The following is a 15,927-nucleotide window of genomic DNA, read 5'->3' on the forward strand; positions in this document are numbered from 1 at the left end:
TGCATGAAGTAAATCTTCTGCAACATCCTTTCCACTCCCTTTTTTGCCTCCTGCCTTCTCTACCCTGGGGAACCTGTGTCACAAGGAGGGATGTGTCAATGGCTCAAATTCCAAAATCAATGCCTGTCATCTTGTGCATGTTGCAACTTGTGCCATCCCAGCCCTGCTCCCCCAGATCTCTGCTCACCACACAATTCCTCTCTTCCCTTCCATTCTCCTGGCTGAGCTTTGAGGAATGAAATTGCCTTTCAAAAATGGTCTTAGGTCAGTAGTCTCATTCTCTTCATCAGGCAGATATTTATTTTCTGAACAGATAAGTTTCTCAGGACTGCAAAGAAAAACAGAGAAAAGTATTTCAACTCCATACAAACAGAATTGTATTATTCAATAATTGCTGCAAATTAAGTTAGCAAACTCATACTTCATGAAAAGGAAGGACTGAGTAGACATCACTTGGTGGCTGTCCATGTATCAGTCTCCCCCCCCCCCCGCCCCACTCCTGCTGGCACAACCGTTAGGTAGGCAGTGAGTCATGTGACCCTTCTCTGGTCGTGGCTGAGGCACCTGGGCCAGAGCCTCAAACCCCTAGAGTTGTAAGTGGGATAGGGTGGCTTCCAGGCAGTCTGTCACTGCTCAAACCAGAAACTCAGGCAGGCCTGGGGCATCCATTTTCCAGCACATGGCATAAGAAAGCAGAGAAAGTAAGGAAGTAGGTTCACAAAGAAGCTCTGATGAAAGCCACATAGTCCCAAAGAGGAAAGAACATGGCTCTTAGTCCCGTAAGCAGCCTGTTTGTCCTCCTGACTGCTATGGTCTGAATGTTTGTGTCCCCCCAAAATTCATATGTTGACACCTAACCCCCAATGTGATGGTATTAAGATGTGGGGTTTAGGGGAGGTGATTAGGTCATGCAGGCAGAGCCCTCATGAATAAGATTAGTGCCCCTATAAAAGAGACCCTAGAAAACTCCCTCACCCTTCCCAACATGTGAGAACACAACAAGAAGGTGCCATCTAAGAACAAGAAAGTGGGTCCCCACCAGATACTGAATCTGCCACTACCATGATCTTGGATTTTCCAGCCTCCACAACTGTGAGAAATAAATTTCTGTTGTTTATAAGCCCCCCCAATCTCTGGCATTCTGTTACATGAGTCAAACGAACTGGGACACTGACCATGGCTTCTGTAACAGACCAGTGATTTCTAACCTACCTAGGTTCCTCCCTCTTTTTTTTAACTTGAGTATTCTGCTTTTTGTAATCACACTGTCTCTAACATAGACACCTTGTCTTTAAGTCCTTTTCTTACTTTACTGGGCGGCCATGTGAACACACTTCCAGGTGTGTCCTCCCAGAGGGTTTCCAGCACCGTCCAGAGAAGCCCAGACCTGTGGAGGGAAAGCAGCTTTCTCCTTCATTCCTCCATTCATTCCTGCCTTCATTCTTGCCTGCCTTCCTGCCTTCCTTCCTTCCTTCCTTCCTTCCTTCCACAAGCATTTACTCATCCTCTACTGCATTCCAGCTAAGTGCTGGGAACACCAGGATAAATAAGACACAGTCCCTGCCCTCAAGGGGCTTGCTGGGGTGGGAAAAAGCAGATGGAGGGTGTAATGGTATCACACCATGTGATAATTCCCTCTCTTGGCTGGATCACAATGGCCAGTAATAAAATGGAACAAAGCCATGAAACAACATGGCAGGTCAGGCAGTTATAACTGTGCTGATTTGACCTAGATATTTTTGTAGTTTATTTATACTTCTTTTCCTTAAGGGAAAGGGATATTTTTAGATGAAGCCAGAAAGGCTGGCAAGGCCCATAGCACCTTATGTGCTATGTTAAGTGTCTGGACTTTATTGTAAGGGTTATGGGAAGCTACTGAAGGGTTTTTGACTGGAGAAGTTCCATCACTTCAAAGACATTCCTCCAGCTGCTAGGTGGAGAATTCACTGGAGGATACCAGATTAAAGGGCAGAATACCACTTAAGGAGCTGAGGAGCTACAAAGTGGGGATGACGAAATAAAGCAAAATAAAGCCTTTGTCTTGCTGGAAGATGGGAAGTTATATAATTATTGAAGTCTAAATTGTTTGTTAAAATGTATAAACAAGCCAAGAAATAAAACATAAAACTTCCAAATCAGAAGGGGAAACAGTAAGTAGCACTGTTCACTCCAGTAAAACTCTGGATGAAAGATAAAAAGGAAATGTTGGAGTGCCTGGGTGGCTCAGACGGTTAAACATCTGACTTCAGCTCAGGTCATGATCTCACAGTTCATGGGTTCAAGCCCTGTGTCAGGCTCTGTGCTGACAGCTCAGAGTCTGGAGCCTGTTTCAGATTCTGTGTCCATCTCTTTCTGCCCCACCCCTGCTCACTCACTCTCTCTCTCATAAATAAATAACAATTTTTTTAAAAAGGGGAAATGTCAAGAGAGCATGACAGGACTTCCATGTTTTATATAGGATTTAGAACTTTGCACAGGCCAACAATCTTGCTGCAACAACTAGAAAAACAGAATATTTACTGCCCCACCCTAGGAAAAAAAAATTTTGTAATTTTAAAGTCATTGGAAATTTTCAGAGAGGAGACAGCTCTTTCAGAATGAGCTGGCAATCTCTGGCTATTTTCTCCACTGGAGGAATTTGCCAACCTCAGGTAGCAGGGTACACACACTTCTCCATGGTCTCAGCATTTCTTTTGTGGATTTTTTTTTCTCCCAGGCCTGGTTGTGATCTTGGCAGGTGGGTAGTTAACCTTGTTCTCAACTCCTTCCTAGTGGCAGGCAAGTCAAGCAGTGCATTGAGATAGGGTCCCAGTAGAGGATAGAGATACTCCAGGCCCTGATTCCAGACAGCCTTCCCCAAAACCTACCTGAAAAAGAAACAAATAAAATGCTAGAGCTAGAACTATAAAAATAAAACAACTAAAAATAATTCATTGATAGGTTTAACAAAAGAGTATTAGATACAACTGAAGAGAAATTAGTAAAATATCTAGAATCAAATATAAAGTAACAAAAAAGATGGAAAATACACAAAAAAAATGGTAAGAGACAGTGAGGATGCAGTGAGATAGTGAGAAAATCTAAAATATATTTAACTGGAGTACCAGAAAGAGGAGAGAGAGAATATGGCAGAGGTAATAATCACCAGAACTGATTAAAGACATCAGTTTACAGGTACAAGATGACCTATGGATTCCAAGTAGGAAAGATAAAAAGAAATTCATAAAACTACAGAAAATCAGACAATAAGAAAATTTTAAAAACCTCCAGAGAAAAAGACAATTTTCTTCAAAGGATCAACAGTGAGGCCAGCAGCTGAGTTTTCAACTGAAAGAGTAAAAGACAATGGGATAGGAGGAAGGGGAAGATGGCAGTAGAGTAGAAGGAGGCTAAACTCACCTCATCTCACAAATACAACTAGACAACTATCATATCATCCTAAATACCCCAAAAATTGACCTGAAGACTGGCAGAACTAACTCCACAACTAAAGGCAGAGAAGAGCCACATCAAAGAAAGTAAGAAATGCAGAGACACAGTCTGGGAGAGAAACAGATCATGGCCAGTGGGAAGGGAGCCATGGTAGTGGAAAAGGATGAGAGCCAGACTAACAGGGGAGCCCACAGGGGGAAAATGAATCCCCATAGTAATTGGCTTGGAAAGCAGGAGGGGCCAAATTTCATGAGTTCTTGCAACCAGTGGGACTTAAAGCCTGGAGTTCTAAAGGTCAGGGTTCTTGGCTCTGGAAAATCTCAGAGGACATCAGGAATGCTCTTGGAGAGAAGGCAGGGCAAACAACTTGCAGATATACAGCATGGAAACAACAACCTCAAGAGCACCTGGGGCACACAGTGGGGAGATCAGTTGCTCCTATCAGGGCGTGTCCCAGAGAAGCAGCATTCACAGGGAGACCCCTCCAGGAACCAAGGAATTGTCAGGTGCCATTTCCCTTCCCTACCCTTCAGCAAAAGCACAGAGCTACCTGTGGGACCCAGCACAGCACAAATACTCCATACCTAACTTGCTTACACCAACCCCCGTCACACCCCATGCTTCAGTGGAACTGCCCTTTCTAAAGTCATGCTTGCCTCAGTCCCAGTGCAGCCGAAGATGGGCCCAAATCTCTGCCTGGGAGATTTTGCAGAGCCTCAGTTCCAGGGGCGGTGGTGACAGAGCTCATTTAACAAGCAGACAGGGCACACCTAGTTAAAACACACCACATTAAGACCAGGGACCAAACACTGCCCACAACAGGCAAAGAGAGACTATGGAGACAACTGGCCTGAAGGATAAAGCAGGCAGGACAAAACAGCAGAGCACAGACATCACACACTGGAGACACCCCTGGAACTGCTAGGCCCTAGTACACAGGAGACACTGCATGGCAGGGCACTATAAGATCTCTTCTTCATTAAACCATTAACCTCAAGAACAAGAGACATAGCTGACTTTCCCAACACACAGAAACAGGCAGAGACTTATACAAAATGAGAAGACAGAGGACTTTGTCCCAAATGAAAGAACAGGACAAGGCCATGGCCAGAGATCTAAATGGAACAGATATAAGTAATATGGCTGATGGAGAATTTAAAGTAATGGTCATAAGGATACACACTGGAAGAGAAAACAATGGAGGATATCAGACCATTAACACAGAGATAAGAATAACATAGCAGAAATAAAGGGTTCAGTAAACAAAATGAAACACACACTCGATGGAATGAACAGCAGGCTGGAAGAAGCAGAAGACTGAATTAATGACCTGGAAGACAGAGTAATGAAAAGAATCAAGTTGAAAAGAAAGAAAAAAGAATTATGCAAAATGAGAATAGACTTAGGGAACTCAGTGATTCAATCAAATGTAATAACACTCATATAATAGGAGTCCCACAAGAAGAAGAGAGAGAGAAATGGAGGCATAAAATTTATTTGAAGAAATAATAGCTGAAAATTTACTTAATCTGGGGAAGGAAACATCTAATCCAGGAGGCACAGAGAAACCCCCCCAACAAAATCAACAAAACATATCCAAGACATTGTAATTAAGGTGGCAAAATATAGTAATAAAAAAAATTAAATGCAGTAATCCAAAAAAGATAGTCACATACAAAGGAAACCCCATAAGGCTATCAGTGGATTTTTCAGCAGAAACTTTCCAAACCATAAAGGAATGGCATGATCTATTTAAAGTGCTGAATGGGAAAAACCTGCAGCCAAGAATATTCTATCTAGCAAGACTAGGACAGGTAAAGAGTTTCCCAGACAAACAAAAACTAAAGGAGTTCATGGCCACTGAACCAGCCCAGCAAGAAATATTAAAGGGGACTCTGAGTGGAAAGACCAAAAGTGACAGTATGAAGGCAGGAAACAAAACCAGTAAACATGAATATTTCTGTAAAACTCAGTCAAGGAGTTAACAAAATAAAAGGATGTCAAATATGACACCATATACCTAAAATATGGGGAGGAGACAAACTATTCCAAAAATAGATGAGGAAAGAAAACTTACAAATTCGTTCTATGAGACCACCATTACCCTGATATCAAAACAAGATACAGACACCACCCACCCACACAAGAATGTAGATGCAAAAATCCTCAGCAAAATATTAACAAACCGAATTCAACAATTCATTGAAAAAATTATTCACTGCAATCAAGTGGAGTTTATTCCTGACATACAGATTGCCAACAGATACGTGAAAATGTTCATCATTTATCATCAGGGAAATGCAAATCAAAACTACAATGAGATATCACCTCAGACCTGTCATAATGGCTAAAATCAACAACACAAGAAACAACAGGTATTAGTAGGGATGTGGGGAAAGGAGAACCCTCTTACATTGTTGGTGGAAATGCGAACTGGTGCACCACTGTGGAAAACAGGATGGAGGGTCCCCAAAAAGTTAAAAAGAGAACCACCCTATGATCCAGCAATTGCACTACTGGGTATTTACCCAAAGAATACAAAAACACTAATTCAAAGGGATATGTGCATGCCTGTATTTATAGCAGCATTAATTACAATAGCCAAGATATGGAAGCAGCCCAAGTGTCCACTGATAGATGAATAAAGAAGATGTGGTGTATATATACATACATACAATGGAATCATTCAACCATAAAATAGAATGAAATCTTGCCATTCACAACAACATAGATGGACCTAGAGAATATAATCCTAAGTGAAATAAGTCAGAGAAAGACAAATACCATATGATTTCACTCATGTGGAATTTAAGGAACAAAATAAATTAGCAATGGGGGGAAAAAGAGAGAGAGACAAACCAAGAAATACTCTTTTTTTTTAATCAGGAAACTTTTTCTTTTTCTTTTTTTTTTAGAGAGAGCACAAGCAGGGAAGAGGGGCACAGGGAGAGAGACTCTTTTTTTTTTTTTTGCATTTTTATTCATCATTTGTTTATGCTATAATACATATTTTATACACTATTCTTAAGATGTGCTAAATGAAACTTGACATTTGCCAGAAAATAAAGAAAATATTTTAAAGATCTACGTTTTTGTTTTTTTTAATTTACATCCAAATTAGTTAGCATATAGTGCAACAATGATTTCAGGAGTAGATTCCTTAGCGCCCTTTACCCATTTAGCCCATCCCCCCTCCCACAACCCCTCCAGTAACCCTCTGTTTGTTCTCCAGTGTAAGAGTCTCTTATGTGTTGTCCCACCTCCCTGTTTTTATACTATTTTTGCTTCCCTTCCCTTATGTTCATCTGTCCTGTGTCTTAGGGTCCTCATATGAGTGAAGTCATATGATTTTTGTCTTTCTCTGACTAATTTAGCTTAGCATAATACCCTCCAGCTCCATCCACGTAGTTGCAAATAGCAAGATTTCATTCTTTTTGATTGCTGAGTAATACTCCATTGTATGTATGTATGTATGTATGTATGTATGTATGTATATGTATGTATGTATGTGTGTATGTATACATACGTACATACACACATATACATACATACATACATACCACCTCTTCTTGGGGAGAGAGAATCTTAAGCAGGCTCCATGCTCAGCGTGGAGTTCAACAAGGGGCTCAATCCCACAACCCTGGGATCATGAAATCAAGAACTGGACAAAATCAAGAAACTGAGCCAAAATCAAGAACTGGACTCTCAAATGACTGAATGCCCAGGCACCCCCAAACTCTTAACTATAGAGAACTGATGGTCACCAGAGGGTAGGTGAGTTAGGGGATGGGTTAAATAGGTAATGAGGATTAAGAAGTGCACTTGTTGTGATGAGCACTGGGTGATTAAAATAGTTATTAAAAAATAAAATAAAAAGTCTGTGGGAAAAAAATCTTTAAACTAGTTATGAGAGGAAAAAGAAAAATAAATAAATTTGCTATTAGTAATACTCACTGGGAAATTTGGTCAGTGTACTGGGACCAGTTTTTAAAAGTGGGCTGTTATCCTACAGGTGTGGATGGATTTTTTTATCAAGCTCCTGTATGCTGATCAAAACTATCTTCTGGGGAGGGGCACCTGGGTGGCTCTGTCAGTTAAGCATCTAACTCTTGATTTGGGCTCCTGTCATGATCTCTCGGTTCATGAGATCCAGCCCTGCATTAGGCTCTGAGCTGACAGTGCAGAGCCTGCTTGAGATTCTCTCTCTTCTCTCTCTCTCTGCCCCTCTGCCCATTTTCTATCTCTCTCAAATAAATAAATTTAAAATAAAATAAAACTATCTTCTGGGTAGAATAAAAATACAAGGGTGCCTGGGTGGCTCAGTGGGTTAAGTGTCAGACTTTGGCTCAGGTCATAATCTCACAGTTCGTAGGTTCGAGCCCCATGAACCCACTGGGCTCTGTGCTGACAGTTCAGAGCCTGGAGCTTGCTTCGGACTCTGTGTCTCCATGTCTCTCTGCCCCTTCCCTGCTTGCGCTCTCTCTCTCTCTCCAAAATAAATAAACATTTTTTTTTAAATACAGTGGGATATGTGTTAAAGAAAAATAATTGCTGGGGTGCCTGGGTGGCTCAATCAGTTAAGCATCCCATTTCAGCTCAGGTCATGATCTCATGGTTCATGAGTTCAAGCCCCACATCAGGCTCTCTGCTGTCAGCAGAGATCCTGCTTCGGATCTTCTGTCTCCCCTCTCTCTCTCTCTCTCTGCCCCTACCTTGCTCATTCTCTACCTCTCTCTCAAAATAAATAAATACTTAAAAAAAAAAAAAAGAAAAAGAATTGCCAACCTAATATTCTTAATCCTGTGAAAACATCCTTTAAGGATAAAGGTAAAATCTGGAAAAGGCTATAGCTATACTGTGTGATTCTAACCACATGACATTCTGTAAAAGGCAAAACAATGGAGATGGTGAAAGGATCCATTCATTAGTTAGTGCACCCTTACCTGCATTTACTAGGTGTTTTGTTTCTCACAGATCTCGCAGAGGCTTTATGCCACTCTTAGAATAACATCATGTAGAGTAAAAGTGAAATGGGGCAATGTGGCATAAAGCCTGGCCTTCTCTAGGTCTTTACATTCTTTTAAGGTATATCGTTTTCCTATAGGAAGATAAAAAAAAATCTAAATCAACAGTCTTAATGTCAACTTAGTCACTCTTCTGGTAGGAAATCACCGGACAATTATAAGTCTCTAAAAATAAGGCCCAATGATCACAAAATACCTGTCTTATTTTGAAAAACAGCTCTCTTCTCTTCATCCATCTCTTGCCATCTTCTAAACAGGGAATCACAAAACAAAGGCAACATAACCTACAAGAAAAATAATTTCGAGGATCCAAGTGCTTTGTATTAAGCTCTCTAAGTCTGTCTGAAGCATTCGAGTATGGCCTTACTGTACACCAAAGATTAATGACCCATGAATAATGTCGACCCATGAATAATGTCAACCCATAGAGCAGGGAAAGGGTAAAGGTTATCTGTCTCACATTAGGACGTTTCATTGAGTCATAAGTGGCTGACTGGAAGGAGGGCCTCCCGATAGAAGTAGCACACTCCATCAAGACTTCTACTGCATCAGTGCACCAGTCAATAAATATGTGCTGACGCCACTGGGTGCCACCTCCCAGTGAGTTCCTATCCTCAAGAACCTCTCTGTCTAGAACAGAAAATCATATACAGTGACAATCTAGTCATGAGAGGTATCAGAAGAGGATGCTTTAGGAGCGCAAGGCAGTGAGTGGCCTGGGAGTAAGAGTGCTCCTGGGAGAGCTGACAACCAGTCTTTAAGGGTCTGTGAGAACAGGAGGGCAGGTAAACCTCAGTGTGGGTGAGTGTCGAGAGGCTGGGGTACAGAGGTTGTGGAGAGAGGTGGTTTTCTCCTCCCCATTCCTAACTTTAGGTTTTAGACTAGAAACCATTTTCCCCTTCTTTATTTTCCCCCATACACCTGGCCCAATGCTGGTCCCCAAAGTATGTATGAGGTAAACAATTACTGGATAAGCAAGGCAGCAAAAGGACTAACCTACACCATATTAGCGAGTCTCTCAGAGCCAAAGGAACCTTCTTATCTTCATAACAGTGATCTGCCTTGGTTTTCCGAGAGAAGCAAAACCAACCACTTCTTTCTTCAGAGCCACACACATACTTTTAAATAACTTATGCTACCTGGTGGGTACTTTTCCTACACAGGAGTAAAAAACCTGAATCTACATCTCAAAATTTTAACTCCTATATTGGCAAGTTTAAAACGTGAACACTCGTTACAGGCCCAACTACTAGTTCTCTGGGCAGCCTTTTCTGCATCCCTCCTTCCACCTTTCACAGAAAGGAGCTCTGCCTCTCAGGCCATTGCTCCCTGTACTAATTCTGTGACACTTGTCACACCCATGTCTTGCTGCCCATGTCTTCCTTTCCAGTTTGCTAAATGTGAATGGAAGAATGAATGAGCAGAAACATTATCACACAAACATGTAATTTTCCCAGTAGGTGAAATTATTTTGGGTTCCTAATCTAAAACTCAGAGGAAATGCTTTTATGGACTTTCTTTAATGAATACAGGATAACTAGAAGACTTCTGAAATGACTAGGTTTTCCCCAACCCCAGAGCTTCTAAGGGTGAATGAATGAATGAATGAATGAAACTTACTTACCTTTCCATAATTTGGGTCCTTTTTTGTCATATAAAAAGGGTTGTATACTTCAGGATCATAAAGATTTCCAAATACAATTTCCTTTAGAAAAAAAAAAAAATACACCTAAGAGCAAATCACTGTATACAATGTGTTTTGCAAGATTCAAAAAAGCCAAACGCTTTATTCTGTTTTTGTAGAAAATCATAGATTCAAAGGGTTAGAAGAAACCTCAGAAGTAATTTAGACTGCAGAGACAGCTCGCCACCTTCTGGGGGTAGTAATCATCAAGTTTAGTCTGAAGTCATCAACTAGCCTTAGTCTGAGAACTTTCTGCTCTGCCAGCCAAGTACTCTTTTGGTCATTCTAACCACCAGTCTGTCCTTAGACTGAGTTGAAATCTGCCTTGGCACTGGAGACACTAATACTCTACCTCAAAACAACACAAAATTTATCTACCCATCACCCACCCATCTGTCTTTTAAATGTTTCGTTTTCATCCCCCTTCCTGTCATTTCTTCCTCTGACTAAATAACCCATATTTCTTCCCACTTTTCCTCCCAGGAGATGTTGTCAAGCTTCCACCCTCTTTTTTTTTTTTTTTTTTTTTTTTTAATTTTTTTTTTTCAACGTTTTTTTTTAAATTTATTTTTGGGACAGAGAGAGACAGAGCATGAACGGGGGAGGGGCAGAGAGAGAGGGAGACACAGAATCGGAAACAGGCTCCAGGCTCTGAGCCATCAGTCCAGAGCCCGACGCGGGGCTCGAACCCACGGACTGCGAGATCGTGACCTGGCTGAAGTCGGACGCTTAACCGACCGCGCCACCCAGGCGCCCCGCTTCCACCCTCTTCTAAAGGTTCTGCAACTGCTGAAGATCCCCTCTACAATGTGAATCAGGAGTGACAAGATAGCAACACGGTGGACTTTGATGTTTCCCACTCCAAGCACTGCCTCCCTCAATACAGCCTAAGAGCCCAGATGTTTTCTTAGAAGTCCGCTCCCATAGTCAACTCACATTGAATTTACTGTCATTTAAAACCACTCCAGGGGTGCCTGGGTGTCTCAGTTGGTTAAGCATCTGACCTTGGTTCAGGTCATGATCTCACAGTTTGTGAGTTTGAGTCCCGCGTTGGGCTCTGTGCTGACAGCTAGGGCCTGGAGCCTGTTTCAGATTCTCTATCTCCCTCCTTCTGCCCTTCCCCTGCTCGCACTCTTTCTCTCTCTCTCTCTCTCTCTCTCTCTCTCTCTCTCTCTCTCTCTCAAAATAAACATTAAAAAAAAATTTTTTTTTTTTAACCACTCGGACTTCAACACATGCCTTTTCTAAGGCATGGCTTCCCCATCCTGTACTTGTACAATCACATTTCTGAGCACAACTGTAAGCCTGTGCACTTTGGTTTCAAAGACACCTGGATCTGACACTGAGCTCTGCCTCTTAGAGTGCTTAGAAAGAAGTATTTAATGTTCATATCCAGAAATTTTGCTCACAAAATCAATACTCTAACTTTCCAGGCAAACTATGCTAGATCTCCAGTAAGTACCTGGGAACTTAGGCAGACCTAAATTCCAAAAGAGGGTCCTGACCTCAAGGTTAAAACAGAAAAATTTCCAAAAGCAGCAGCAAAATTTTATTCTTTTATAAAGCCAAATTGAGGAACAGTAGGTAGAAAGCTATGGTCCCTACACCTAATGTTTGACTGACTGAATAGCATGGAATCCCTTTCTCCCTTGCTCTCTTCCTACTTGAAAGATTAGAATGCCTTACGCTCTCTTTCCTGGCCCTGCTTCTAGCTAGGACTTGCAATGTGGCCCATTTATGGCGAAGAGGATCTAAGGGGAAATCTGCTAGGAGCTTCTGGGGACTCTTTGCTTCCAGATCAAAGGATCAGGTATAAGATAAAGGTACCCTGGCACCACTCCTTACCCCTTCTTCCTGTCTTGAGCACAGACCTAACACCTGAAGCTGTAAGTAACCAAATGTGCTTACAAATGTAAGAGTGATGAGGAAAAAACAAAAATATTAAGGATAGCAGAAAAGAATTATAGGAAAAAACCTGGGTGATAAATGACATTTCTACACTGCCAAAACCCACAGTGAGACCACCTACCCATCAATTTCTTGTTAAGTGAACAATAAGTGTCCTTATGATTTAAGCTACTGCTGTTCTCTTTACATTTACTTAAAAGCATTCCTGATAAATCTAGTTCCAAATCAATACTTTTATTCCTTCCTTCTGAAACTCCAAGTTTAAAAATGTAGTAAGCTGTATTACAATTCAGTGAATTCATCTTAAATACAAAAATAATGTCAGGACTGCTTGCATAATAACCAGTGAAAATGTTGGCCCAACTCTTTAAAGTATACTTTATTAAGAAAACAAAGAACTCTCAGTACCATTTTATTTGTGCGCTTTAAAAGACATTCAAGATTCTCTTGTTTCATTTTCTCCAACCCTCCGTATGAAATTACTTTTTCTGCAATTCTCTGAACAGGCTCTGCAACATTTTCAATCCATTTTTTATGTAACACCTCTCCTCGTCTTTCCTTAAAAATATCCAGATGCTGAAAATACATATCCAGTCTTTAATGAAATGATACAAACAAGGAAAACAAATTATTAAGGTTTCCATTTATTGTCATTTGAATAAGGGGGAGAAACACTTGTTCCCACTTTTAAACTCTCAACACATTTGGGTTGCAAGGTCCTAGCATAAGATAATCAAAGAACACAATAAAGCTCTCAGGGGAACCTGAGAGCATAGAGCAGGAAGAACCCATGAAAGGTTCTAAAGCAGAAGTGTGCCTGGAGATTAAACCACATTCAAACCACTTCTAACTCATGAAACTCCTTTTTTTTTTTTTTAAGCATTTCAAAGCATTCCTGTCACCCACTGCATGTCTCTAGCCTTCATCATCAAAGTCTGTGACAAAACTGGTAGAGTAGAAAGAGCGCTAGACTTACACCAGCACCTCTGTCTGAATCTATAGGAGGGTAATCCCACCTACCTTTTTTTTAATGTTTATTATTGAGAGAGAGAGAGACAGAGCACGAGCAGGGGGAGGGGCAGGGAGAGAGGGAGACACAGGATCAGAAGCAGGCTCCAGCCTCTGCACTGTCAGCACAGAGCCTGACACAAGGCTCGAACTCACCATGAGATTATGGCCTAAGCCCAAGTCGGCGCTCAACCAACTGAGCCACCCAGGTGTCCCCCGCTCTTTTTTAAGTTTATTTTTTTGAGAGAGACAGAGATAGAGCAAGTCGGGGGCGGGGGGCAGAGAGAGAAGAGACAGAGAATCCCAAGCAGGCTCCACACTACCAGGCTCAAATATGACCGGATCATGATCTGAGTCGAAACCAAGAGTCACATGCTTAACCCACTGAGCCACCCAGGTGCCCCCCACCTACCTCTTTTTGATGCTTAGCTGAAAATATACGTGAACTTCCTTTGTAAATTAGAACACAAACATTAAAGTACCACTGTAACACCAAATTTCAATCTCATTAAAATGAAAACTCCTTTAACTTTATTAATTTCATAGTAACTCTGAGTACAATTGGACATTACCCTTAAATACTATTTCTGGTGGTTTTATATATCCCCTTTTCGATGTGGGAACACATGAGAAAGAGGTAAGTTTTAGTCAGAAAGAATTTCTATTCAGTACCAGAACAAAGAGAGGGAGCTCTTAGAACGATCTCTCAGATCCTTTACAGGCAGATCTAGGAATCCAGACCTCTCAGTGACCCTGCAAGGAGGTGGCACAATTTCAGATCTATGTTGTATAAACAGATCAACCAGAGGAGGTTCATTCTCTCAGCAAAATGAATCTCTGTGACACAGTGACATCCTCTTAGCCGTGTTGCTCTGCACCACTCTTGCTTACCTGGAACATACTTAGAATCCAGGCTGTAGCCAACTCTTACCTTGGCAATGTAATTTTCTCTAAATAATATTGCATGTACAGCTTCATCAATGTCTTCTCTAGCTAACACCTAAAATTACAGAACTGAATGTCAGGATGTAAATCCTAAAGAAATAAAACAGAATGACAAAATTCATTGTATTTTACCAATACTTTTACTGTAAATCTACTGCTTATACCTCAAAGAATATTTTGTAACATTTTTATTAAGGAAAATTTTAATTTAAATTTTAGTTAATTTGCATTCAGTGCAATATTGGTTTCATGAGTAGAATTCAGGGATTCATCTCTTACATACAATACCCAGTGCTCATCACAAGTGCACTCCTTAGTATGCATTACCCATCTAGCCTGTCTCCCACCCACCTCCCTCCATCAGCCCAGTTTGTTCTCTATCACTCAAAGTCTCTTGTGGTTTGTTTCCCTCTCTTCTCTCCCCCTCCCCATATGTTCTTCTGTTTTGGTTTCTTAAATTCCACATATGAGTGCGATCATATGGCATTTGTCTTTCTCTGATTGAGTTATTCTGCTTAGCATAATACACTCTAGCTCCATCCATGTCATTGCAAATGGCAAGATTTCATTCTTTTTGATAGCTGAGTAATATTCCAGTGTGTATATATACCACATCTTCTTTATCCATTCATCAGTCAATGGGCATTTGGACTCTCCCCATAGTTTGGCTATAGTTGACAAATGCTGCTATAAACATCGGGGTGCATGTATCCTTCAAATCTGTATTTTTGTATCCTTTCAGTAAATACCTAACAGTGCAATTGCTGGATGGTGGGTGATGTTCTATTTTTAGTTTCTTGAGCAATCTCCGCACTGCTCTCCAGAGTGGCTGAACCAGTTTGCATTCCCGCCATCAGTGCCAGAGGGTTCCCCTTTGTCTGCATCCTCGCCAACAGCTGTTGTTTCTTGTGTTATTAAGAGAAATTTTCAAACACGATTTTCTGTGAACCCAAGTTCAATATTTATCACCTTAGGGTTTTTCATCTGGATCACTATGAACTGATCGTCCAACTTTTATGCTCATAGGACTAAGAAGGAACAAATGGAAAGACAATAAAAATCCAGTATCTGGAAGAGATATGCTATTACCTAGAACTAGTGTAAAATAATACAGGTTCTTAAAACTATGTTTTTCAACCTCTGGCTCTTCTTTCAGTTCTTTCAAGTGAATGCATCAAAACAAACTAGACCCCAAACTCAGATAACAAATCTGTGAATAAAAGAAATCTCAAAAAGGAGAGTTGCATTGTTACCCATATATTTAACAGCAACACATGAAATCTAAAATAATATTCAGACAGCTCTTCAGGTCTTCAAAATAAAACTATCTTGTTGATGTAAGCAGAATTTTGCTTTGACTCCTTCTTAGACTCATTTTAAGATGGCAATTGAAAAACCATGTAAAACAATTAAGTGTTTTCCCCTGATACTATAGACTTAGAACAAATCAATCTATTTATTTGGAGAAGTAGAAACATCTACTTTGACAAACATCGTGGAAAATCACATTTTTTTTTACCCATTCTATTCTCAGCATATATTATAATATTGATCATGTGTCTGATTTTCAAACTACTTTTTGTTTGTTTAAGGAAATAAACATTTTTGACTTCCATAGCTCCGAGCTTTCTTTGTGATTTTGCCAGAAAACATAAGGAAGATGTTAATGACTTTTGGCAGCACTTTTGAAACCCACAGCTTTTCATGCCCACGCACGCGCACAGACACAAATGTTTAAAGGTCTCACCACTTTTACTGCTACCACTGCAAAAGGAGCAAAATAAAGGACTACTCCAAGAGCTTCGCTTTACAGTGAGGCAAATTATAGGATCATGTAAAATAATGACACTTCCTTTATGAGGAAATCATTGCTTTACCAGACCCTTAAGTAGCAGAATCAACTGGCGAGCCCAGACCTGGCTTCTC

The 15,927-nt window shown here is 40.8% G+C and overlaps 1 protein-coding gene across 1 annotated transcript in view; it reads right to left on the bottom strand.

Moving 5' to 3' along the window:
- Window positions 1–15,927, bottom strand: part of FAM228A (family with sequence similarity 228 member A) — a 17,684-nt gene continuing 1,757 nt past the window's right edge. The window contains 6 exon segments of the mRNA XM_032592719.1: window positions 1–261; window positions 264–328; window positions 8,376–8,432; window positions 8,434–8,530; window positions 8,653–8,740; window positions 13,988–14,056. Of these exon segments, the coding sequence (XP_032448610.1) occupies window positions 104–261; window positions 264–328; window positions 8,376–8,432; window positions 8,434–8,530; window positions 8,653–8,740; window positions 13,988–14,056 (534 nt within the window). The 3' untranslated portion in view covers window positions 1–103.

The sequence above is a fragment of the Lynx canadensis genome, chromosome A3, assembly GCF_007474595.2.
Source record: "Lynx canadensis isolate LIC74 chromosome A3, mLynCan4.pri.v2, whole genome shotgun sequence".
Taxonomy (NCBI): Eukaryota; Metazoa; Chordata; class Mammalia; order Carnivora; family Felidae; genus Lynx; species Lynx canadensis.